Source organism: Mercenaria mercenaria, chromosome 5, assembly GCF_021730395.1.
Source record: "Mercenaria mercenaria strain notata chromosome 5, MADL_Memer_1, whole genome shotgun sequence".
Lineage (NCBI taxonomy): Eukaryota > Metazoa > Mollusca > Bivalvia > Venerida > Veneridae > Mercenaria > Mercenaria mercenaria.
This window is the reverse complement of record NC_069365.1, coordinates 34898890-34926372: the sequence shown is the minus strand read 5'-3', so window position 1 is coordinate 34926372 and position 27483 is coordinate 34898890. Positions and strand designations below refer to the sequence as shown.

Below are 27483 nucleotides of genomic sequence, written 5' to 3'. Positions count from 1 at the left end.
GAGAGGTAATAAAGTCATATGTTGATAAAAAAAACCTATACGATGATAAATCAAGTGTTCTGTGATACAAACATATTAAATGGATATGCTTCACACAAACGCTGTTACATCGAAAATGAATGTGACGTCACAAAATTCTCAGAAACTGTAGCTGTTAATACATGTTTGATTTTGACCTGGGCTTTTCGTGCTTTAGTTTCTTCTCTATGTACTGGTTTAATAGTGTCTCCTTGTAGAGACTCCAGTCAGCTTCCCTCTGCATGTTGTCCTGCATGACATTCTCGGATGGGTACACCTTTATCTGCTCCCGGACCCGTATCTTGCATCTCTGATCCGCATACTTCAAGAAAACTTTCTTTGACAGCATTATCACTTCTGCGCCCCTGCTTACCTAAAAATAAAAGTATTATTTAGCAAAACCCTCTTTTCATGCATTATTACACGTAATGTGTCTTATGATGTTCCAAAGAGGTAAAAATGATTATAAAATGTATGCCGTCAGAAAACATTCTTTTGACGTTTTATGTACAAATCATGAAATGTATTACAGATAAGGGAAGATGGTGTGGGGAAGTGTGGAATGACAGATATTTGAACTTGGCAAACTGTCATACCTGCTGATCAAATATTCTAATAATTTCAAATTCGGTCATAGATAATTATAGAAAAAGCAACGACTGTATATCTTCACAGGAAGAAAACAATGCAAATACCCACTATCATGCAATCAAAACAGTTACATGTATTAAAGTTATTTTGAATATTTACCAGTGATAATATCGGCGTTTCATCCGCTCCGACATCAAACACGTCATCGTCAGCCTCCATTACATATCTCAAAGTGTTCAAACCCTGTATAACAAACATAATGCTGCATGATAAATGAAATGATGTAACATTGATGATGTTGTGTGACAGAACATAATATTGTTTTAAGACAAACGTAATGTTATATTAAATACAGTATGACAAACTGTTGTGTATGAGATCAAATGAGTAATTTCTGTGTCTGCTATTCAAATGAATCCCAAGATACTTTCTTCTCCGCTAAGAAATGGTTTAAAGTTTGTGCATTCTTTTACATTTTTGTTGCCGTAATTAATATTTATCTTAATTTTCGTAAAATATCAAAAGAGGTGCAAGTAAAAGAAAACTGTCTTACAAAACACTGTCTTGGATGCAGGAGTTCAACTTGCACAAACACATCATCATTTCCGGTATGACTTTGTTTAAAAACGTCATCGTCACATGACGTTGGTCTGTAGGAAGCACGTAGCTTCTCACGTGATGGAAGTCTCTGAAATAAAATTATTAATGTTTCTTTACCATTCTATGTTTTCATAAATCATACAAGTTCGGTATAATGAATATGTTTAAAACTACAATATTTTTCATACTATATTAGTGTTGTTAAATATAACCTTATTTAATTTGCCATTTTTTTTTATTTGTTCCATAAAAGATAATTCTGACAGTGTTAATAACAGTTGTTTTACTTTATTCTTGCCTCATAGAAAGGTTTGCTAGAAGACTCTCATTTAACAGGATATTTTACAGACTTGTAACCAGCGGTTCAAATTTAGGTAATGTTTAATTAAGAGTAATTAAAATACATGTACTGAATTCTGATCTAGATACAATTATTATAAATGATGACCACTGAATGGTTCCGATCACAATACATTTGTAGATCACTAAATAACAGCAGATTAAGTGAGCTTAAATCAGTCAACAAATGAATTAATCTTTACCCTGCTAAATTTTTTAAATGGACTGGTCCATCGTTCACTTTAGACAGTACCAGTAACTATTCAAAGGGGTGTTCACTGGAAATCTATTGACTGAATACCGAACACCATGATCAAACTGCACGGACGTGCAGGCTGATCTTGGTCTGCACTGGTGGCAAAGGCAGAATCAGTAGCCGCCAGCAGGCTAAAGGTTAATAATGAAGAAAATAAGATACTAAAGTATACATTCGAGACGAGAATAGATCAAGTTATACGTTTACATAAACATTAGATGATTAAGCAACAAAAAGTGCACAGCAAAGCGGAAGCGGTGAACAACATCAAATATAAGTATGTTACACTGCGGTTAGCTACTGGTCTCCATATGTAAGTCTGAAACATGGAACGTTGACTATATTTACACAATATTTATCACGTGATTGTCGCAGAAAATGTAAAGGAATGGCATAATAAACACAAACCATTTCTGCTGCCATTTTTGCAAGACGAAGGAGTGTTTATACGCAGAACTGTATATGATCCACAGAAATACTCGTACACAGTATTTATGTATGTCTGTGAGCACAAGCTATTTCTACTGTGATATTTTCAATACGAAGGAGTAACTCTATAGACATCATCCACAGTAAGCAGTGTTCTTTTGTTGAAATACTCTTTAATATGCATTATTATCGTATATCTCTCTAAAATGTAAATTATTTTCTTATTTGTTCTAAAAAAAATAGACATACAGTAGGGTGTGTATACAAATGACATGCTTGGGTTAATATTGTCTGGTTTGATTAACGTGTAACAGATTAGGGTAAACAGGTAACTGCGTGGGTGGGGAAATTTCTTAACATACACCCTTACAAAATGTTCCTTCTTTAATTTCAGTGTGCTCTCATCCAACCTTGCACGAGAAGCAGGCCTTCTTGTATGCTCGGGTGTTAGAGGAACTATCGTAAATTCCTTATTAAAAATATCGTCTTCAGTTTTTTGCTTTTCGTCAAAAAACCGGACTCTTGGACCAGGAGTTTCTGTCCCAGAATATTTTCTAGGTGAAGCAGAGTGGGTGAATAATTTTGGTGTTTGTTTATCAGTTTGATCGGGCATATCTATAAAGGTGTCTTCCCTTGCTGAGTCGTCTGTGACAGATGGCTTAGGCGTGTCTGCTGCATATTTCTGCATGTGCAAATATGATAGTTTTTAATTAGATATACAAATGTACAACAATGGTTACAAAATGCTTATACATCAAAGCGATTACTGCGTCTATTTTGGAAATGGCCATAGATATTCAGTAATTTCAATCTCTGTCTTCTTCAGAGTTTAGAACGAAAAGCTCCGTACCTAAGTTCGCAAACAGAATATATATTGTTTCGTTTTATATTGGTAATTAAACTACTAAAAACTGAATTCAACTACTAAATAAATGATATATAGATCTTATGATCTTATCCCATAGGAACTTTTTGATATTAAGCTTCTTAATTGCATTTATCATTTGACAATTAGCATTGAGTATTTGTCATTTAACATTTAAAATAAGTGGCAGTATGTATTTGGTAATTAACAAGACGCACCGGCAATGCTAATCAAAAAAGTAAAGTTTTCTTATAGGACCGTATTCCCATGGGAAACTTTTCCCGCGGGAATAATTTCCTATATTTCCAATGGGAAAACTAAATAATCTTTTTTTAACAAATAAACTAGCATGTACCCTAAAAGCATTTTATAAGACAGCAACGATGTTTTCTGATAGTTTAAATGAAAATAAAAGAAAAAAGTATTTCCCAAGGGAAATTCCCATATGAAAATCTTCCTAAATGTTTCCCATGGGAAAACACAGAAATCGGCGATTTCTCATGGAAATATAATATTAGAATAGCAATATCTGCTAAAATAATAAGGCTAGAATGGTGAAAGTTGTTGGTTGGTATATGGTAGGTTAGGCTATCATTTGTAGAAGCACTAGGCGTTTTTGCCAAATACTGTCCGTGGCAAATTAAAATTGGCGGTCATTTAATATAACCGTTTTCTGAGAAAAGATATACATGTTTAGACGTCCTTGCAAAAGTAAACATTAGACAATATACCAATCAATGCTGAATGATACTAACTTTTCAGCCAACCTTAAAGGAGCTGAATTAACAACAAACATGACTTACCCGTCTCAAAGAATCGTAGAAATCAGTCATGTCTTGAAATACCTGTGGGTGTATTGTTCTTTTCTTGGTACGACTTTTACCTGTGTAGATTTTCGCATCTGCAACAGTAAACAAAAACGTAGTTAATAAATTTATTAATGTAAACATGGTTCACACAAACATACGTTTTGTCTGTAATTAATACTGTATCATCTACGTTAAGTTTTTACAATATGTGCACGTATTTAGAAATTCTATTTAACAGCGAACACAGGATTTAGGGTGAGGTTGCAGACTGTCAAAGATGGCCTGCGAATATAAGGGTTAAAGTCGTGGGAAGATATAGCCTAGAAATGGCTTGATACCAAAGGTAAATACATGGAGTCACTTGACTGGTTGATAAATTACAGAGATGGTGATAATTTACGGTTATTTGGCATTCCTAGCTCTGGTAAAATAATGTCCGACATCGGGTCAGATTTTGGCCTCATCTCGCTCAGACTTCTACCTCTTACAGCTTTTAACTTCTTTAGAACTTCACAGGTACCCTATAAAAGATAAAATATCAGTTTTAGCCAGAGCAATATGGTTTTCATTATAATGGTGACAGTGTGAGTAAGCCGTTTATGAGCGGGAGACTTACTGATAAACATATATTCGAATGTAGAATAGTCATTAATACAACTCATATCTATCAACGTTTTCTAGACCCTGTGTTTTCACAGGAGATAACTCCTGAGGCTATTCAAATTGTGTATAATTATGTCCCTTATCATCTCAAATCGGGGTCAGAATATATAAGAGAAATGATTTTTAGAAAAGAAAAAGATTATCTAGTCGGTAGCCAGACTAATTTACTACGATCAATTCGTTTTAGTTATTTTTTTAGTTAAGATTATAAACATTCTTTTTTGTTTTGGTACGCCTTTTCAGACTCCCTCAAACTGACATTGTACAGCGTACAAATATATTCTATATAATGTTAACTGAACCAAGCCATCGATATTGCATTTGTAACACACATTTTCAGTTTATAAAGATATTCGTTATGTTGATATTAGAACTCATTATCAGCCCAAGATCCTGTTAGTGTCAGTAGGGTGGGAAGTTTGCTTAGATTTTTTAGAAAATGATTGGCAGAATTTCCAATTGGTGCATATTCAGAACTCAAGGCTTGTTCAATGAATCCAGTACTGGAAACATCATCTATATCATTAGAAGTGAATACTCACTGACATCACAATGTAGAGCCACTCGCTATGTCTGTCATTATCTGTGATCAAACTTCCACGTCTAAAATAAAGGCAAACAAAGAAAAAATAGTTCTTGCATCGAAGAAACAATAAATGAGCTGTGCCATGAGAAAACCAACATAGTGGGTGTGCGACCAGCATGGATCCAAACCGGCCTGCGCATCCGCGCAGTCTGGTCAGGCTCCATGCTGTTCGCTTTTAAAGCCTATTGGAATTGGAGAAACTGTTAGCGAACAGCATGGATCCTGACCAGACTGCGCGGATGCGCAGGCTGGTCTGGATCCATGCTGGTCGCACACCCACTATGATGGTTTTCCCATGGCGCGGTTCAAATGAAGCAAAAATTACAGATAGGGCATAGACTGATTATTGTAAATCACAAAAGTTAACACACATTTAGATAGATATTCCCTAGACACACAGTCGAGTACGACAGGTTCACAATGTTTGAAGTAAATAACTTGTAAAGAACTTTTCTAACCAAAATAATAAAAACATGCGCGAACTGCTTGGTATATAAAATGCCTGATTGACACGAGTAGTTAATCGAGTTCTGGCCTGATTTCTCGCGCTCAAATTTTACTCCGCCCTAAATTCGGATCAACAATCACATTAAGGTTTAGCAGTATATCACAAAACAACAGATTTTTTAGTAAATGAACAGCATCTTGACACACAACTTATCTGTCCAATACATGTTTTACTGTTCTGTCCCACAGAGTTGGATACTTAAAATATTCTAAATGAGTTGTCCCCCTTTAAATAAGAATGCCATTTGTAAAGAAATAAATGTAAACAATTGTCAAAAACGATGTTTTACCTAGTTATGTAAAGTTTAAACACTCGCACGATGTTGCAAATGCATCAAAACGAAGACATGTAACAGCTTTTAAAAAATGGTGAGTTTTTAAAGGCGCTGAACTGTCCAGAAGTGTGGCCCCTTCATGCAGTCCCTTTCCGGAATTCAATACAAATATGAGTAAATTGACAATGGTTTTGTAGAATAATATAAATGTTTTATACGCTGTTAAATTTTCATGTAAAACAATGCTTTCTTTCTATGATTTGATGACATTTGAACTTTTCTCTCCGAAACATGGACCTATACCTTAAAACATTTGCACGTTTTATTAGAATATAGACGGGCTTATAATTTCAATACACCCAAATATATTTGTATCTTACTTGAAATAATGTGTAAGACATGCTCCCGGTTCTAGTTTCAGTAAATCTATCGGCCACTCCTTCATGAACGGTATTTTTCTGAAAGAACATTTCAATATTTATAAGCATCACATACAACATACTGATACTATTGCACGAAGATAACTGCTTTCAACTCTGTCAAAGAGAGGTGAGTATTTGTACATGAGGTGTACCGGACAACAGTATAAGTCCGCGGACTAACTTTTTATCAATCCTTTATAACGCTTATGTATATATTTAAAAGGCCTAGTTTTAGGCCTTAGTACATCAATACACTTCATACATGGTATAAAACATTTCTTGACCACAGCATCAAATTTACCGAGCCTCGAACATTCCGGACAGGTATTGTAATCTAATTGATATATGACGGCAATTTCATAAAAATGCACCGAAAACAAAGAAAACCTGATCGCTTTCAAAGTCTGTCGCAATTAGAGAAACCGTTATATATAGCGAACAGCATGGATCTTGACCAGACTGCGCGGATGCTCAGGCTGGTCTGGATCCATGCTGGTCACAAACGCACTATGTTGGTTTTCTCATGGTGCGGCTCATTTCTCTATTCTCCCACCTGAGATATTGTATATGCTCTGGCTCATCGTCCGGGTTTTCCGCCTTCATGAAGATTCGAACAAAATCTTCCTTGCCAATAACGAGTAACTCCATAGGCGTCGCACTTTCCACTGTTGCCGTTCGCAAGGTATCAAACAGCAAACCGATTTCCTGCACACAAAAAAAATAATACAGTGATATATTGAACAGATTTAAAAAATACAAAATGCTCGTACATCTAAATATTGTAATGTCTTTTCGTGGCGAAAATACCTCATATAATAAATTATTACAAAAAAGATGTCACGCCTTATAGTGTTTTCAAAACTAAACTGGTCAACCAATCGATGTCTTTATAACAAATGTGGGTGCAACTTCCATGTAATTTTGAAAGTATATTCGTTGTTTGTTTTGGGAATAACGCCGTTTTTCAATTTTAGTATTTCAGTTATGTAACGGCGGGCAGTTAACCTAACGACAGTTCCTGGTTTCTGTGCCACTACTTATCGGCGGACAAATCATGTCCTATGATAACAAATACATCTATGTCCTATGATAACAAATACATCTATCAAGAAGGTATCTTATCTGTTTACAACGAAAGATTTAGTTTTCAATCTGACAACATTGCTAAAACTTCAACAGGTTAGTCTCGATACTTACGTATATAATCAAAACATTACTAATAAATATGGAAGAAGAGCAAAGAAAGTTATCAGAAAATAGCTAATAATAATGCATCACTCAAAAAAAAATATAAAAACAAAATCTAAAACAAAATACTCTAAAACGGGGTAACCTTTCGACTTTTGCTTATCTAGTAACATTTTATCTTGTTCCATTCAGTGGGTCGAAAATCTACAAATGTAAAACATTCAAATATCTAAGACCAAGACCACTGTAGAGAGATTTAAAGCTAAATCTTTTGACCAAGTGGATTATTATGCACTTAACTTATTAAGTATCAAACGTTTGTTCAACAGAACTTTTATACTTTCATGTAAAGACATGATTCTAGTCAAGCACACGTTTACATAGAAAGAACATCGTTTAAGAAGGTACTGAAGGAACAGTTCAAGTATGATGATAGACAGAATAGAATGTACAGAGTTTTCTAGGACATCGAAATAAATATTTTAAATCTGAAGATATAGCGAAAACTGATACAGAAATGCGATAAGAACAATAACCAGAGCAACAAGAGCACCGATGAGCTCGAAGCAATGCCTTATCAAAGTGGAGAATAATCATGGGTTAATGCATTCTTAATTTATTGGGCGGCAACAGCTAAACTATAAACAGACGGATGGCTGACCAGCACCATCTTATTTTACGTCTGTTCCATTGCATTGTATGACATTGAACATGACCTTTGACTAAGGAAGCTCAAAATAAAGAGGGTACATTGTGAAAGTTCTTTTTTAAATAACGGTCAATGACTGTAACCTTAACCGTAGACCTAAGAATCAGTACGGGTCATTGACTTCCAGTGAACAATGATCCCATCCAGTATGAGGGTCGTAGTTCAAACCATTCTCAAAATAATGCCCATGACCTTTGATCCACTGCATAACCTAAATCGGTAGAAATCATCTTCTGCAATTTGCCTGCACAGTTTAAGGGTCACAGGTCAAATTGATCTTAATGTAATAAGTGGAAACGGTTTTGTGCTTACAGTTAGTATGACCTTGAACTTTGACCCTATGACCTCAAAATCAGTAAAGGTCATCCACTGCCCTTGGCAAATAAACGGATCGCAGGTGTCTGCAGTCACTGCAACCTTGACCTTTGACCACCGATGTCAAAATCAACAGAGGTTATGCACTACCCATGTGCAATGTGCATATAAAGTTTGAGGATCATATTTAAAATTTTTGAGCAGAAATGAAATTGCAAACAGACAGATGTACGCGACGTACGCAGACAATACGTGCCTTAGGGCGTATCAAATGTCCTTTGATCTGATCTAAAAGCAGCTACTTGTTTGCACTTATATCTAAAAAGCACACTAAAGCACAAACTAATGATATTATAAGAGGCAAAACTGCAAAGCTGGAATTAAACAAGTTACCCCATCTTCCCAGGAAAACTGTATTTAAACATGGAAAATGGAATATAAATTACATCATATGGTATGCCAAAAAATGGAAAAAGTGCAAATCTATTTCAGTTTAAATCTACTCTTTAAAACATTAAATGTAAGATAAGAGGTTTGTACCAAACTCATAAGTTTGAGTGGCTTATTTAGGGCATTTCGTAAAGTCGCCCTGGCGTGCGCATAGCTTATGTAGCACATTTCATTGTGCGCGACAAAATGAAACTATTACTGCGCCACAAAAACATCGAACGCATTATCTTATTTAGATAGTTATGTTTTGTTGCGTTGGCCCGCGCCCCATAATAATACAATGAAACCTCAAACATGTCGTTTGGGAATGTTGGCAATCGCGCCAGGACAACTGAACGAAATTTACATAAACCACGCGTGTGCCAAAGCGAAATAACGAAATGACCGAAATATTCCATTATTATCATCATTATTATTTATTTATTTGATATCCTCCAATATGTGAATATCGCTAAAGTAAATTCGAAGAAAAAACAAAGAAGGTTTCCTACATACCCCGAAACTATGACCTTTGGTAAGTCTGGCGGCAACCTGTGCCTTAGTTTCGCCAGTGACTGGGTCCTGGATCATTTTCTTCACAAAGGCTGAAAACAGTATATTTGTACAGAGACATTCTTTTACATGGTAGATCTACATTTATAATTTTCCCAGTTAGTAAAGGACAAAAACAATACGAAACTATGGACTAATAGTGCTCTAAGTTCAATATGATTGTTATATTGATTCCATATATTTGGCTGTGACTAAATACAGAGTTGGTGCACCTGTGATATATTACAGACTCCGGTATATACCGGATTAACTAAATTTGAAAGAAAACATCTTAAATGTATCTATTTTGTAACCATGGTGATACTAACCCTAACCTCTAGTCAGTATATTATGCATTTGATACACTAATTGCGTGCGGACATGCAAAAAAATGAGTAATTTTGCCGTGCGCTCCAATGGATAATAATTCCGCGCCTGCGCAGAACGGCTGCACCAACTCTGCAATGAGAAACATTCCATATATTTACCCATTCCGGATAGAATAAAGTAGAAGGATTCCGCATGGTGTCCTTGTCTTACAATAAGCTTCTTTGGACCGATTCTGAAACATGAGATATAATCATCACTATCAGAAACATAAACTAAACGGATTTGCAATTGAGATTTTTCCTACAAAATGCAAAACTAAAAGTGACTAAAAGTATTACATCAATTAAATTGTTTTAGAAATTTACAATGCACTAACAACATATCAGATATGAGACTCTCTAGAGATCAAAAACGAGGATACTTACGTCTGGTACCATGCCACCTTGCAGAGTTTTTCTTGTGTCTGTATCGGGTACTCAGACAAAGATCTTAAATACTGTAAACCATTCAAGACCTGAAGAAAAGCAACATTTAGCTTTCTATTACATGCTCTAAGTGGACTGGACTGAGTGGTTTCAGAGAAATTATTGATACAGGTATGTATTTCAAAAGCGTTTAAAGTAAGTTTGTCCCAAAAGCAATTAGTGGTATTTAATAATTTACAAATGTACAAAGTGCCACATTACTGTATAAACAGGGGCATGTATCCTTTTAAGCTCGTATATTTTTTAATTGTCACAATAAAAGTACCATGACATCATAGAATTCAAGTAATGTAAAAAAAATGAACAAAAAAACATTTTAAGATGTGGAAAACACGCACATTTGACATTTTCTCACATTGGAAATTAATAGAAAATGTTATATTTTACAAATATGCAAAGACGGGTTCAATATGATTCATTTTAGCGTGACGTCTAGCACGTCAGGCACACACTTACCTGTTTAATCATTTTCGGTGTTCGCGACCACCACCGCGTCGTCAAAATCTTGCGTACTTCAGAACTCAGTGATATCTACAAATCAGAAACATTATCCTAATGAAGACGTCTCATTAATTATTGAAACACTCTCGGCTTTTCTGCATAAATCATTGTTTTTATTGTGAGCCAGAGTTTACGTCAAACGAAAATAAATTGGCTGTATTTCAGAGAAACATAATTTACAATAGGGGCACGCGTATAGGGCTGATTACACTAAATAGGAAGTGGCTACACAGTACTACATGTGAAGTAGTCCAACATTTAGTTCCATGTGTTGATGAATATGTATTATGAGGCATATAAGGATGCGGCAGTTTTATTTTTGGCTTAGTTTTATTGCTTTTTGTTTGAAAAAAAAATATCTAGAGCACTGCCATTGTGAATTTCCAGGTTTTAGTTTTATTCATTGAAGAAATGTATACATACGTTTAATTGCTAACAGCAAGTTTCATGGGAGCATTTTCAGAGGGTGTTGTTCAATTTTTTTAAATGTTAATTTTCTTATACGTGAAATAACATCTCGACATTTTCCATTTTTGGAAAGAAGACATGTTATTCTAACTGGCAAGATATGGTTTTCATACCACTGAAGTACTGAAAATGAGGTCTCATAATTTAATTGTCTATATGAACTAAAGAATGAACTGAATTAGTATGATGTAACCTGTATATTGTAACAACTCCGCTTTATTGATGAAACAAGACCTTTATTTGGGTGACATGTGACATAGACTGATATTACGATGGGGTCCAGCCACAAATAACTAGCCGCTTCAGTATTTGCAAGAAGTAAAAAAAAGATAACGGGGGAAACATAAGCATTTAACTGTCAAAATGTTGCCAAACAAATTATACTGTAATATTATTGATATAATTATATCGGTTTCGTATATATACATATTATACCAAATTTATAATGCCTCCTTTACACGACGACACATTCATAGGTGCTTCACTCAAGGCGCCAGTTCGTCCTCTACAGGTACAGACACAATTTTGACAACATGGATAGAGCGGCATAAAGCCCTCAGAACAGAATTAGAGGCATTTTAGATAGGGCATGTCCGACCACTTAAGCCTAACAACTCTCAAGGACAGCCGTACCATGGAAATCATGGCATTTAGTTAGCGAATCATCTATTCAACTTCAAGTTCTTAGGCAAGCTATGTTCTTGCCAATTGGAATTACCTCTTCATAGGCGAATTCATCAATTCAGTTCATGGGTGACTACCCCCTTTGTAGGTGTTGTCCAATGTTTGACGTTGACTACTTATATTAGACTTCAAAATAATATAAACAATAGACTGTACCTCTTTGTTTGCCTTGAAGAATTTCTTGTCAAATGACAGACCAAACTCGGACATGGTTGAGCTGACCACTTTGTCTTCTATTTCATTAGCAATGTCCACAAACGACTTAAGTTCTTTCTCAAAGTCATACTTCTTGCTGGGGAAGATAAAATAACTAGACATTGAATGCGTGCAATTTTCAAATGATTTGACAAACAGTGTCGATGTTAGCATACATAATTATTATATTAAAAAGCATATTTCCGCTTTAAAATGCCTCATGTAATAAATTGATATATATTTCAGTTTAACTTTGGTTATGGGCAGACACTATAATTGTCATGAAGTGTTCTACAAACTGTCGACTGGACCTAGTACAAATGTACATGCTTTTGACAAAATTGAAAACCACGGTTTAGCTTATCTGATGTTTTCGTCCGGGGCCAGTAGCCAAATCATGTGATTTTCGGGTTCCTTACACACGGAAAACTTTAGCTTATGAAAATCCGCCAAGGAAGATATTGGCAAAATGTTACCTGAATCGGGACGTTTTCCCTTTGGGCACGGTATCTAAAAGTCACGTGGGTTGGCCAAGCTGGCGACCAAGTATATAAAAGTATCTGACGCTGACTTAGACAATGTAAAATACCGCAAACAAATCAAGCTGTTCCCGGTTCTTTAGCACTCACTGAAAGGACTCTAACTTTTGATTTAGGTCGGAGTCGCTATATGAATTTATGAATTAAAAAAATGGGTGTGCGTCTATCCTATTATCTGTAATTTTGTATTAAAACACTTCAGTATGTATACACAAGTCTCTTATAATAAATGGCATTGTCATATAATAATGTACTTGTGACATCAGCTATTAACAGTTAACTGTATACTGTTCAAACAAAACAAAAATTTTGCAATAGGTTTTGCATGTTTTGGCACTATTCTAATAACGTATAAGTAAACACTTGACCTGACAGGCAGTGTACGTTAAATAATTTTGTAAGTGTATGAAAGACAAATACATGAAATACAAAACAATCCAGAACTTTTAAGTTCAATATGGTTTAAAACCTGAATACATATTATCGTAAACAAACATGAATTTCATTTTATTAAGTTAATTGATTAATTCAAAAAGATCGATTTTAATATCCCGTAAAACACTCTTGCTGATATTCAATTCAGGATATTAGAAATTTCAATATTTGTTAAAGAATAAAGTAAACACTAAGTGTGAAATATCACCGGATCGTTATTATTTTCAATAATTTATTATTCAGTTTATAAAACATGTAGCGAGTGAGATGTGAGATATGCGACATCTACCATTGACGCACTTGTTTTTCTATTTACTTCATATTCATACTTAATACTATCAAATTAACATGGTACACCCCAGTAAGATAACTGCCTCCTTATAAACTACTTGTAGTTATTTAGTCAAACGCTCAAATCAATCTTTCTATTTTCGCCTGATTTTTTTAAACTTCAAATTGTTGAAACCTTTCTTGTTTTACATACAAACACCCCAAAAAGAAATGTTCTTTGTAAAAGTAAACTTGGAGTTTAAAAAAAGGCAGCAAATTCTTTTTGACTATATCAGAATTCCGTAAGAGTAAACAAAGCGATTTTTTTTTGGGAAATCAGTCAGGAAGCCAAGGGATAGGCCCCCTTTTCTGTTTCAAGCTGTTTGTTATGAGAAGTTGCTGTACTGGTTTAGATAGAAACGATTTGCCCTTGTAGTAAGTTATATGTGTTACTGAGAGATTTAACGCTGTAAAACAAATTCATTCGTAGAACCTAGGACCTTGAAATACCGTCCCGATGCTCCTAAGGCCGGGCTATCAGGCCGCTTACACAGATTCTCCCTTTATTATATAACAAGTCATAGACCGTGACATATTTCCCATCATTTTTAGCTCATCTGATTTTTTGAAAAAAAATTATGAGTAATTGTCATCACTTGAGCGGTTGTCGGCGTCGGCGTCGGCGTCTGCGTCTGCGTCGGCGTTGCCTGGTTAAGTTTTATGTTTAGGTCAGCTTTTCTCCTAAACTATCAAAGCTACTGCTTTGAAACTTGGAATACTTGTTCACCATCATAAGCTGACCCTGTACAGCAAGAAACATAACTCCATCTTGCTTTTTGCAAGATTTATGGCCCCTTTTGTACTTAGAAAATATCAGATTTCTTGGTTAAGTTTTATGTTTAGGTCAACTTTTCTCCTAAACTATCAAAGCTATTGCTTTGAAACTTGGAATACTTGTTCACCATCATAAGCAGACCCTGTACATCAAGAAACATAACTCCATCTTGCTTTTTGCAAGAATTATTGCCCCTTTTGGACTTAGAAAATCAGTTTTCTTGGTTAAGTTTTATGTTTAGGTCAGCTTTTATCCTAAACTATCAAAGCTATTGCTTTAAAACTTGCAACACTTGTTCACCATCATAAGCTGACCCTGTACAGCAAGAAACATAACTCCATCCTGCTTTTTGCAAGATTTATGGCCCCTTTTGGACTTAGAAAATATCAGATTTCTTGGTTAAGTTTTATGTTTAGGTCAACTTTTTCTCTTAAACTATCAAAGCTATTGCTTTGAAAATTGCAACACTTGTTCACCATCATAAGCTGACCCTGTACAGCAAGCAACATAACTCCATCCTGCTTTTTGCAATAATTATTGCCCCTTTTGGACTTAGAAAATCATTTTCTTGGTTGAGTATTATGTTTAAGGCAACTTTTCTCATAAACTATCAAAGCTATTGCTTTAAAACTGGCAACAGTTTTTCACAATCATAAGTGGACACTGTACATCAAGAAACATAACTCTATCCTGCTTTTTGCAAGAATGATGGCCCTTTTTAGACTTAGAAAATCATGGGTAGGACAATATTTCTATTATACAAAAAAAATCAGATGAGCGTCAGCACCCGCAAGGCGGTGCTCTTGTTAAAATTTGTAATCATAATATTATTGTAGTGAGTTCTTTATAAATCGAGCAAGACTGACCAGTCTATTTGTTTTCAGGCGCCAAATGCCACAGGGTGAGGAAAATATGCTCCCAGACCGAGACTCAAACCCATGACCTCAATATACCGCTCCGATACTCTTCAGCAAGCATATTCTGCTCATTTTATTTAGTTCTATACTGTGTTACACTACAATAAATATCACAAATTAACACAGGAAACATGTTACGTGTTGGAAAAAATAAAACAACAAATATTCGATCCTAGAACTTTCAAAGGAAAAACTAGAAAACAAACAAACTCCACCAGGTGCAATGAATTAGGTATCATATGTATATTGATCTGAGTTTAACCTTTAGCCTGCTAAATTTCTAAAATGGACGGGTCCATCATTCAATTTGGGCAGTACCATTTATTATCCGAAGGAGTTTTCACTGAAAATTTACTGACTGAATAGCGAACAGTGCAGATTATGACCAGACTGCACGGATGTGCAGGCTGATCTTGGTCTGCACTGGTCGCTAAGCCGCCAGCAGGCTAAAGATTAAAGCCTTTTGTGACTCTATGAAGTTGGGAGAGATGAGGAACCGTCCTACTTTTGTTAAAAGTAAGATATAACTTACTTCATGATCAAATTAATCCATTGAGTAACAATCAGCACTAATCTGGCGTACTTCTTGAAATATGACCTGGCCTGAAAATGAAACAAGTAAAATTTGCAATATTCTTCAAAGAGTACTCTTCGCTCGAACCAATGACTTGAACCCTCACAGAATTATTGAATTTAATTCACGAATCTTCATGCTACGATTGTAATGAAGACGAGATGTGCAGAAAAAATAACCATAAACATTTCTATATTATTATTACTATATTTGTAAATTCTTCAATTTATTTATAATTCAATAACAGGAACTAGCTCTAAACCATACGTTTCATTATTAATGGAAAACAAAAATATGTTGTGTGCCTAAATTCTATAAATGTTGCATATGTGTATATTTAAGCACTCGGGCGCATCGCGTATTTTTCATTTTGTAATGCCCTTACACACTGTAGGACCCGTCCGGATGGATCAAATCAGGGATACCATCGGACGAGGTAGATATATGATCTTTGTGAAATATAGGAAGTTGTCTAATGGAGAACACTATAATTGGCCAAAAAACAAGGCCACTTTCCCTTTGACATAACAGAGGTACTAGAAACCTGTCAAACTTTACAAATTTACACAAACCATTCTTTGTGTTACAAATCAACATATTGTTCTAACATTTCTGCACTTACCATTCCGCTCTGAGTAAATCTAGACGGGACGTAATACAGTTTCTCTTCGTTTGCTTTGTCGTCTGCCATTCCTCCTTTTTCTGTTTTATTTCCTTTCTTAAAACTAATAAATTTCGCATTAATTCTTTCAACATTAGACTTAAGCATTGCGAACCTTGCTAGTCGGTCTTCAGGAAGGTTAAGGTCGCTTTCAATTCTCTCCCGGCTCCGGAATAGGGCCAAGTCCCTTTCTATATCAGCAACTGGAATCCCCATATCTAGGTCAATGTTTTCCGTACTGTCTTGTTTCTGAATGATGGCCGGCAAACACTTTTCTACATCAACAGAAAAATTCGAATGATCCATACTTTTTCGAAGACGACTCTGTCGGCGAGAAAAATTCTTTACAGGAGGTTTTTCATTTTCCACCTTTTCTCGTATAGTAATTTCGTCTACATTTCCCGCATTTTTTATTTTTTCCAACAATTCAATCTTACGCGTTAAACGCTCTTTCACTGACATTTCAGCCAATGATGGTAAATCATTTAAGAACTGCTGCTGTAAGACTGCCAATTTTAGGTGTCTTTTTTTCCTCATTCTAAAATGCATGTCTGTTAAATTAAAACTATTAAACATTTCCGAGTCTAAATTAGTTCCGACTTCCGATAAATTAAGCGAAGACGAACTTCTCGCCAGGAATTTTCTCATAGCGTTCCCGCTATATCGGGATTTGACCTTTTTGATTACTTTCTTCGATTGAATGAATAATTTAGCTGTTCGCTGAAAATCCGCGATACCAACTGGCTTTCGTGGCGACTCCTCGTCACTTGTGTCTGAAAACGTTTCACTTTGAGCTTCGTTTTGAATCTGAGCGACATTTTTTATTCGCCCCCATTGCTTCTTGGCATTTAATTGCCCCTCTCCGTCATCATCGCTCTTAGTTTTTGCGGAGTGTTTTCCGTGTACTATTACATTTCCGCTTATCGTTGGAATATATTCAGGTGTAGCTTGCATACGGACGAGTTTCGCCGTCGGACCGGCACCGCCGGTATCAACCTCTACTGACATGACTGTTACGATGGTTTATGACATCGGATATTGATGTGAAAGATAGGCTGGAAATAAAACGTAAAGAAAATCATTAAATGGCTATAAAACAGTCTGCCTCTTAATTAATCTTAAACCAAGATTCATCTCATATCCAGACATTTATTTTCAGAAGAAAGAAAGAAGTACAATGTACGTGTTTTCTGATTATTTTGTTGATAACTGGCCGATTCGAAAGAGTTTTTATGTCAAAGACTCGAACGCCTAGTTTTGTTTTACAGATACTGAAATTCCCAAGCTATATCTCTCTTTAAAAGAAAGTGCTAGCATTTTTCCTACAGAGCTAATTTAGAAACACACATTTTTTGTCTCAGACCAAGGAATAATTTAGTATACGTGGCTATATTTCTCAACTACTTACGAGCGGGATTACAAATGGCAGTGGACAATATAGCTCTTTTACGTCAACTGCTATCTCTGTGAACTAAGGAGAGCTCTATTTATTTGTAAGTGATACATTTCAAATATAAACTTTTCTTTTAACTTACTTTTACGCAACGTGATATCTTACAATCGATGACAGGCCGGTTTACTATTTGTTCAGTGACTACATGTGTGAAAAGTTTATTATATAGTGATATCTCTTTAGTTTAAGAAAAACAATATCTTTAAGGGGGGGGGGGGACAATCGCTCCACGTGCTATGACGAGCTCGGAAACAATTTTCTTTCAGTGTATCAAATTGGTCCAAGTTTTGATGTGTATGGAGATCAGTTATTTATCTTTAATAGTAACCATAATTTTTGTCCTCTCTTTCGAAAAATACTGCTAGCACTTTTAGTTCTAATGCTGTCTCTTTCAAGTTAAGTGGCAGAACTACAGAGATCTACGAATTTCCTATATAAGTCAGTGAATAAAAAGTAAAACGGCTTGCCATATATTTCTGGTTTAAGAACTTTTCAAACTTACCAAATAAACAACGTAAAACAATACTTTAGCCTAGATGTATTTTAATGTATTTTGATATTTTATATGTATAACTGTGTTTGTCTTGTTTAGTTTTTTTGTTTAGTTTTTTGTCTGTATTTTTCTATAAATATTTACTTAAGGTAAAGAACTTCGTTCGTATTTTCTAAATGTACTTAAAGCACTTTTGAACGCTTACATGTCGTGAAAAGAAAGCAATAAAAACAACAACAGCAACAATAATAATAATAATAATAGAAATAATGAAAATGCTAATAATAATAACAGATAATAGATAATAATAATGATGATGATGATGATGGTGGAGACTCTGTTTGACGAGAGAAAAATCATTTGAACAGTCTTTCATGATGCCCTTTACAAAACAGCGTCAGTAATACAGTAACACAAATAAACCACTCACTTTTTTGTGTTGAACCAATTAAAACTGTTAGACATATCGAAGTCCCAAGGGTCTGATGGTCTTAGTGCAAGGCTTTTGAAGCTGTCAGTCCATATTATTGAGCCTGTATTTGTCATGCAGCGTTTTATAAACAACACATTTCCTGAATGAAATTCCTATGTTATTCCTGTTCATGAAAACGGACAGATAATAATAAAAGTAATTACAGACCCATTTCCATAATCCTATAGTACATTGTATCTCTTATTCTTGAACTTCCTACTCACTTTAAAAAGCAATACCTTGAAAAATATAACTTTTACCAACGCCTATAACTGGCTTCAGGTCCAGGCAGACTATGTTGTACTACAATCGCAGGTGACTTGATTGCGGCAATAGACGACAAAATGTTGACCTGATGGATCATGTGTAATTTACTTATAATATAATAATTATAAAAAATGAATTAACAATATTGATACATCAGCATTGGCGTGGTGTTCCTACTGTTTAGATAAAAGAACTAAAAACTCACATATCCGAGCCACATTCTAGTAGAATATTGACGGTGTAGGTTTTCTACAATTTCATAGTTCAGCATCAGTTTTGGGCGCTTAATATTTTACTTAAATCTGCAAGGATTATAAGATACTAGTAGAATGCTTGGATAACGCTAACAGGACGGTACAGGGATAGCGGCATCTAGTAGGATGGCGATATATCATGCTATCATCCCATCACCGGTATCCTACCATCCTGCTATCGCTATAACTATCCTACAAACGCTACCCTACCTTTAACTTTAAAATGATTTTAAGCTATTTCCAGTCCTCTCAAAAATGTACCTCACCTCTAAAATAAAACACCTAAACAAAGTTCAAAGACTGTATTTGAATTTGAAAGTTGTTTGTGCGATATTAGAATGAATGTTTAGGTAAAACCCCACAAAACTAAACCAGTGAAATGAATCGTTAAAATGGTATTGAAATATGCCAGTTACGTTATTATGGAAATGCAGAAGATTTATTTATCTGTTCAAAATACTGTGAAATCATTAGTATTCGTGGGGGACTGATTTTCGTGGATTTCGTGGTTCAGTCAATCCAAGATATTTAATCCCAACAAACAAGTAAAAATCTCATTCATTTTGTGTTCAAAAGTTGAAATCAACGAATTCATATCCCCACGAAATTACCGTCTTGACCAAAAACCACGAAATTTCATGCCCACGAAATTAAATGATTTCACAGTAAGTAATAAAACTATTTCCTGGCATTCTACCCATGTACCCGCCTGTGTCTGAATAATGCATGTCTTTCTTCATCATCCAATGCTGGAAAGTCGCCATATCAACTAATATGAACTAAGGCAAAGCCTCTAAGCGAGCTCAAAGAAATCGGATTTATCTAAAAATATTATGCATCATTTATTTGTCACAAAGAAACTATTTACTAGTCACAATAATTCAGGAGAACCTATTCACTTGAAAAAGTCTACATTTAGTGTCACCATGCTAACAGTGAATATCATACGTTGCAAAATTTATGGGAAGCCGGCGTCACGGTGACGTCATTACCGCGTTCCCGTTTCTTTCTGCTTATTAATGACATTTTTTTTTCCGTTTTCTGGCCGATGCTTGATCTTTTAAATGCAAATAATATTTTTTTTCAAACAACTGGAAATCATTCTTTCATTATTGTTGAGTGATGAATAATTTTTAGCAGTTGAATAAAGTTCTGTATTCACTCCGGAAAGAAGTACTTCCTGTGAGCACCAGTCCGCTAGGGTGCGCTTTTTTAAAACTTCCGACGAAACTTTTCAAATCCATCACCAAGTGTGAAAGTATACTTGCGTTACCGTAAAGCTCGATTCTCGAGCAGGCCCTTCGGGCCTGCTCTTCGAGCTCGCTATAACTGTGTAGGAGAGATGTTGAACCCAACAAAAAAGTAAAATAAAGATAAACAAGAGCCATGTTACACATAGCTAATCCCCCCGCCGGGCATATTATAATTGAAGGCTAAAGTTCCTGGCGAGTTATAGTGTCTGAAAGCCTTAATTTTGGGGAAAGCTTTGAAGAACCGTTTAGTTGTGGTCCGCATCAGGGGTTCTAAAGATGTGGAAGGAAGAATAAGTCAGTAGTGAGGTGGTTTACTGCTAAATTTTATTAATTTTCATGAACAGTATAGCTATGATGTTTTTCTATATGGCTACTGTAAAAAGAAGGAATGGAAAGCTAACAGCGACAAATTTCTTTACTCTAGCAGCTGTATTTGCAAATGGAATGTTAATTTTGTGGTTGTTTAGTAATCATTGTTATCTTTTGTTTTTTTAAATCAACAAAAAACTCCTTACCAGGTAGAGATACCTTATATATAATAAAATACACCTAAAATTGGAGAGTAACATCTATGTTGTACCACAGAAAAGTGGTCTTGTTTTTTGCCCTACAGTCAATTATAAAAATGTTACAATATAAGTCATTTATAGTAACAACTAAGGGAAGTTAATCTTAAAAAAAAAAAGTTTGCAAGTCCACAAAAAAATCTTTATCAGGTAGAAATTGGTCAAAATACACCCCAAAATTGGATATAGCATGCATGTTGCACTACAGAAAAGTGGTCTCAATTTTTCCCTACGACTAGTAATGAAAAAGTTACAATAAAAGCTACTTAAAGTAACAACAAAGGGAAGTAATTCTAAAGAAGGGAACTGAGCATGACACTTCGCTCATGATAGTGTATTATTGTGCCAAGTTACATCAAAATCCCTCCATGCATGAAGAAGAAATGCTTCGGACAAAGTCATTCTTGTATCTGACCTTTGGCGTTTAAGTGTGACCTTGACCTTAGACCTAGGGACCTGGATCTTGCGCATGACACTCGGTCTCGTGGTGGTGAACATTTGTGCCATGTTATATCAAAATCCCTCTATGCATGAAGAAGAAATGCTCCGGACAAGGTTTTCATTATTGTATCCTTTGACCTCTAAGTTTGGCCTTGACCTTAGACCTAGGGACCTGGTTCTTGCGCATGACACTCCGCCTCGTGGTGGTTAACATTTGTGCCAAGATATATCAAAATCCCTCCATGCATGAAGAAGATATGCTCCGGACATTTTTTTAAAGAAAATATGATAAAGGGGAATAACTCAAAAATAGGCAAGGTAGAGTTATTGTTCTTGCACACTGCACTTCCTCCCAATGTGTTCTATCAGTGCATGAAGTTTGAAAAATTCCCTCCAGTACTTTTGGGGTTATGCTCCGGACAAAATGTTTTAAGAAAATATGATAAAGGGGAATAACTCAAAAAATAGGCAAAGTAGAGTTATTGTTCTTGCACACTGCACTTCTTCCCAATGTGTTCTAACAGTGTATGAAGTTTGAAGAAAATCCCTCCAGTACTTTTGGAGTTATGCTCCGGACAAATTGTCTTAAGAAAATATGATAAAGGGGAATAACTCAAAAAATAGGCAAGGTAGAGTTATTGTTCTTGCACACTGCACTTCCTCCCAATGTGTTCTATCAGTGTATGAAGTTTGAAGAAAATCCTTCCAGTACTTTTGGAGATATGCTCCGGACAAAGATCGTTGCGGACGTACGGACGGACGCACGCACGCACGGACGGAGAGCATTTCTAATATCCCCTTCGCCTTTGGCGGGGGGATAAAAAAGAAAAGAAAAGCAAGACAGCAAATTTTAGACAAAAATGTGTGTAAAATGAACCTTTTGATTACAGTGACTATACTATATATATACAGTGTCATTGGCAATTTAAATTTAGCATGTAAGTGAAAAATGACCAAGCTTGAATAACATTGCTTGCAACAGCATATAATATATATACTCCAGCCTGCTGGCGGCCAGTGATTTTGCTTTTGCGACCAGTGCAGGCATCATGGTCTGCACTGGTCGCTACCCAGTCAGAAAATTTTCAGTGAACACCCTTTGAATAATAAGTGGAAATAATAAGTGGAACTGCCCAAACTGAATGACGGACACTCCATTTTAGACATTTAGCAGGGTAAAGGAAGTAAACTTGATCTGGGGAGGTTTGAGTTTATGCAGAGCTTACGCAACTCTTAGAAATTGTAAACCATTGTTTTGGTGCTTGTCTGTCACGTTTGAAACACATGAAGGACATGAATCATAGCATGTTTTGTAGAGAAGATTAGACTCAGAATGGCGTCAGGCTACTTCTGACTTACGTTTGTATCGTATAAGCGGATAATCTGCTACTTGTTATTTAATCCATTTTATGATTGACTTTGTTTATATCTTTAAAAGCTTAGTGGTTCAGTGCGGGTACAAGTGTCTCAGTCAATTTACATATTTTATTCATGGTTATTGATTCTTATTGTCGAATTGCAACCCAATCATATAATGTAACACCATTTCCTAGGGTTATGATTACAAATATATATATATTTACAGACCCTTAGTTCAAATATCTCGTTTAAAAGTTATACATCTTATCTTTTAAAACTTAACAGCTTGATATAATTTTAAACACACCACGATAGAGACGCATGTTGTCAGTTGGATGTTTCGACCTTCTTGACATGTTAATGTCGGTCAGTTGGATGTTTCGACCTTCTTGACATGTTAATGTCTGTCAGTTGGATGTTTAGACCTTCTGGACAGGTTAATGTCTGTCAGTTGGATGTTTAGCCCTTCTGGACAGGTTAATGTCTATCAGTTGGATGTTTAGACCTTCTGGACATGTTAATGTCTGTCAGTTGGATGTTTAGACCTTCTGGACATGTTAATGTCTGTCAGTTGGATGTTTAGACCTTCTGGACAGGTTAATGCTTCGTTGTGTTAGACTCGACATGTTATGCGTCAGTTGGTGTTAGCCTTCTGACATGTTAATGTCTGTCAGTTATTTGGATGTTTTAGACCTTCTGGACATGTTAATGTCGGTCAGTTGGATGTTTAGACCTTCTAGACATGTTAATGTCTGTCAGTTGGATGTTTAGGCCTTCAGGCCTCGTGTTCACAAAACATTTTCAGTCTCAGCTGAGTTTGAGTATGAAACTTAATTTCTCAATTACAGCTCAAACGTATGACTAAGACTACATTTTAAGATAATAAATATTTAAAAGTGATTATCCGGTACAGGTGGTTAGTCTCATTTGGAATTTTACCTTAAGGTTTTGGTAAAACTGATATCAAAATTTCATACACAAATTCAGTTGAGATCCAAAAATGTTTTGTGAACACAGGACCTGGACAGAAATATCACGTAATTCAACTCTGCATGAATTGCATTGAAAGTGATTATTAAGTCAACATTTGTTTCCACATTTGCTGGTACTGATAGCCTCAGGGGGTGATGTGGAGCATGTTTGAAGTAATAAGTTATGGTACCAATAGCCAGCGGGGTTGAACTGTCTGGCCGTACAATGAAAGGTTTTAAGCACTGGTATCCAGTAAAAGGGCGAGAAAGCATGTTTTTACGGCTGGAACTGTTCCTTTCCATATTCCTGATTTTTTGCATTCCATACATGTATCTTTTTGCAATGTTAATGTTTTATGTAATTTATTTGTAGTTTATTGTTAATAAATATGATTTATTTAGTCTATCTCTATAATTTCAAATATTCAATTTCACGAAGACATAATTACATGTACAACAGATTTGCTTTTTAAATCTAATCCAGCGGTTTCCTGTAGTTTTCTCACATAATAATTTTAGGGATTACAAAGTTTATCCTTTCGCATATGGAAAGCCAGTGTTGCAATGCTAATTGTCAAGTGCCAAATGTCAAATATTAATGTTAAATGCTAACAAAGATGCCAGTTACTTATTGCTAAATGCTACAGACCAAATGCTAAATGTCACATGCTTGTTGCTAAATGATGTATGCTAATCGTCAAATTCTTTAAATTTACGAATTAATAATTTTTATCTCTTAACCTAAAGAATGTAACTTTTAATTATTTAAGTCATATAGTATTCTACCAGTCTGACCACAGTTACTTGTTCTGTCGGCCATTAGACTAAAACTGTTTACCCTTAAAATGTTTAGAAAAAACGTTTTAATAGAGACAAAATGATGTTACAAGGCCAATGACTATTTAAAGGATGTTTTCATACACTGACATATTATAACTTTTTTATAAGCAATTAGGAATTAGCATTTTGCATTTATTGTTTAACAATTCAGCATATATACCTTTTTGCAGTTACTGTTTGGCAGTCATTATTTGACATTCAGCATTTGGCAAATAGCATTCACATTAACTATTTGGCAATAAGCATGGCGCACATACCGGCCTTCAATAGTATGTTCGTCGTTTGTACTTTTAGCTTCTGAAGTTGCCCAGAAATTAAATTCGTTTCATACTACTACATGCTAACATTAATACGTTATTAAAACTCATGTCCTGGAAAGAATTTTCAAACCAATATGCCAAAGGCCCATACGTTGCACTGGCTATAGCCAAATCGTCGCCTTATTTCCACAATGCTGTAACTAGCTTTTGATAGTTTTGGGAAACGACGTTTAAAGATTCGAGTGTCAATGACTTTACACTACATGTGGCTTTGTTGAACTAAAATAAAGCCTGTTTATGTAAGTTCTACAAGGCTAAAATTCACCATCATACAGGGGTCATAGAAACATACCTAATGACACTAAAATCTCAATTCTGCCAAAAATTGGTCTTACGGCATTGTGGAAATAAGACGACGAAATTTTGTAATAATAAATTGTTATTATTATCATTATTATTGTCCACACATACGATTTTGGTAATTTACAGTCATGAATTGTACGTGCGAAATAAATTGTAACAGTATAACATATATATTCTTAAATGCAACTCAAGTCATCATTTCACAAAATATACAAATATCACACAAGTACAAAAAAAATTCAGAGTGGAAGAAAACGTGCATTATATATGGTTAACAACAATATATAAAAAAAGGGTGTTTATGTTTTTCACGTTGTCTCGCACTTTGTAGTTTATCAAACTGTATAGAAGTCAGAAAAAAAATTGCAGAAATAAAACAGAATTTATTCACACAGTCGAGAGTATGTAATTTATGATAATGGCGGAAAAGCCCAAAACTAGATATCTGATTTGATAAAACTGCGAAAGATGACAGTGTGTCACGTATTAGGAAGGAACTGTTAATTACAGCCCATCTGTCATGCCGGGAAACTGGGAAGGTCAAACTATCCCAGTACCTTGGAACAAAACGGACCAAGTGTATAGTATCAGGTAACGGATAAATTTAAAAAAAAAATGTAGCGGAAGAAACAGCTGTCAGGCGACCTACACTTCAGTCTATTCTGTCAGTTAAAATATGAAAAAAGTATATGAGCCGTGCCATGAGAAAACCAACATAGTGGGTGTGCGACCAGCATGGATCCAGACCAGCCTGCGCATCCGCGCAGTCTGGTCAGGCTCCATGCTGTTCGCTTTTAAAGCCTATTGGAATTGGAGAAACTGTTAGCGAACAGCATGGAGTCTGACCAGACTGCGCGGATGCGCAGCCTGGTCTGGATCCATGCTGGTCGCAAAGCCACTATGTTGATTTTCTCATGGCACGGCTCATAATACTTCGAAGGACATTCCTCCAAGTGAACCAAAATTGTATTAGTCAAATAAATAGATAATAATGCGTATACAAACTTCGTAAATCACAGATTCTGCTAGTCCAAATATATTAAAGTATCCATTTATAAGAGACCTTGCTCCGTTCACAAAGTTTAACACGCTTTCCACACGAAAGACTCGTAGCAACACTGACCGTGCTTTCTTTTTCTGTTTCTTGAGTAATAATCTTTATTAAGCACTACATGTTATTAAAAGCTTAATGTTACATTTGATTATAAATATTTTTTGTTCAAAACAAGCACTCCGTATGACTTCAATGCAAAGCTTAATCCTGAGATAATCTTCCTATTAAATAAATTTTCTATACCTAGACACCCAAAACAGCCTATAAACCATGTCGTAAAACTGAACTCTAAACGCGGTAACATGAAATAATATTAACACTCGTTATGTAACATTTTGGAAAGTGTTGAAAGTTAAATATGCTGTGCAATCTTTTCATAGTGTATGGTTAAAATGTATTGTGAAACATTTTCAAATGAATATGAAGTAATTTTATGAGCCATCTATTCGTACAAAGATTATCTTACATTGCTCGCTTTGAATTAATATGCTCCTCTTAATGAAATAGCTAGTCAAACTATGGGTAAAACTGAAACTAGGTCCGCATTATCAAAATAATGGATGCAATTAAATTTTCCCTCAGGTCTCGTTAAAATACCATTGAAAGAGTGTGCGGAGGATGGAAGGTATAAACAATAGGTATTGTTAGATCCTGCATCAGATCAGGCTGACAATAGGCTCGTATAGATAATGTTGATCTTATTGTCCAGACCGTAATGTAAACAAGACAAATCAATTTGGTTCCACCAATGTATATGCAATTAACGGAAGAAAATCATCTCAACGGTCGATTTTAATTCATTCACTTCTATAGAGTTATTTGTAAAAATGATTTTTTTTTAATTTGCTATTGTAGAATTGAATTAATTACGTGGGTCATCGGTAGCATTGTTTAATCGCATGACATAGATCTTGAATGTAAACTTTCGCTTAAAAATTGAATAAAAATCCCTGTCAGCAAGGAATAAGAATCACGTGATCATGTGAATGA

The 27483-nt window shown here is 35.3% G+C and overlaps 1 protein-coding gene across 2 annotated transcripts; it reads right to left on the bottom strand.

Moving 5' to 3' along the window:
* On the bottom strand, nt 1-26821 carry LOC123556796 (uncharacterized). Of its 2 annotated transcripts, XM_045347777.2 has the most exons (17): nt 26445-26821; nt 16409-17502; nt 15745-15815; nt 12178-12313; nt 10825-10899; nt 10309-10397; nt 10042-10115; nt 9518-9606; nt 8966-8983; nt 6914-7065; nt 6319-6396; nt 5113-5173; nt 4308-4428; nt 3902-3999; nt 1163-1297; nt 769-852; nt 1-391 (listed from the first exon to the last, which is right to left on the bottom strand). In XM_045347777.2, the coding sequence occupies exons 2-17, from the start codon at nt 17453-17455 to the stop codon at nt 155-157; spliced, it is 2565 nt and encodes an 854-aa protein (XP_045203712.2). In that variant the 5' UTR covers nt 17456-17502; nt 26445-26821; the 3' UTR covers nt 1-154. The 2 variants fall into 2 exon arrangements, with proteins under 2 accessions (XP_045203712.2, XP_053399136.1); XM_053543161.1 differs by lacking the exon at nt 8966-8983.
* Nucleotides 26822-27483: the final 662 nt, after the last annotated feature.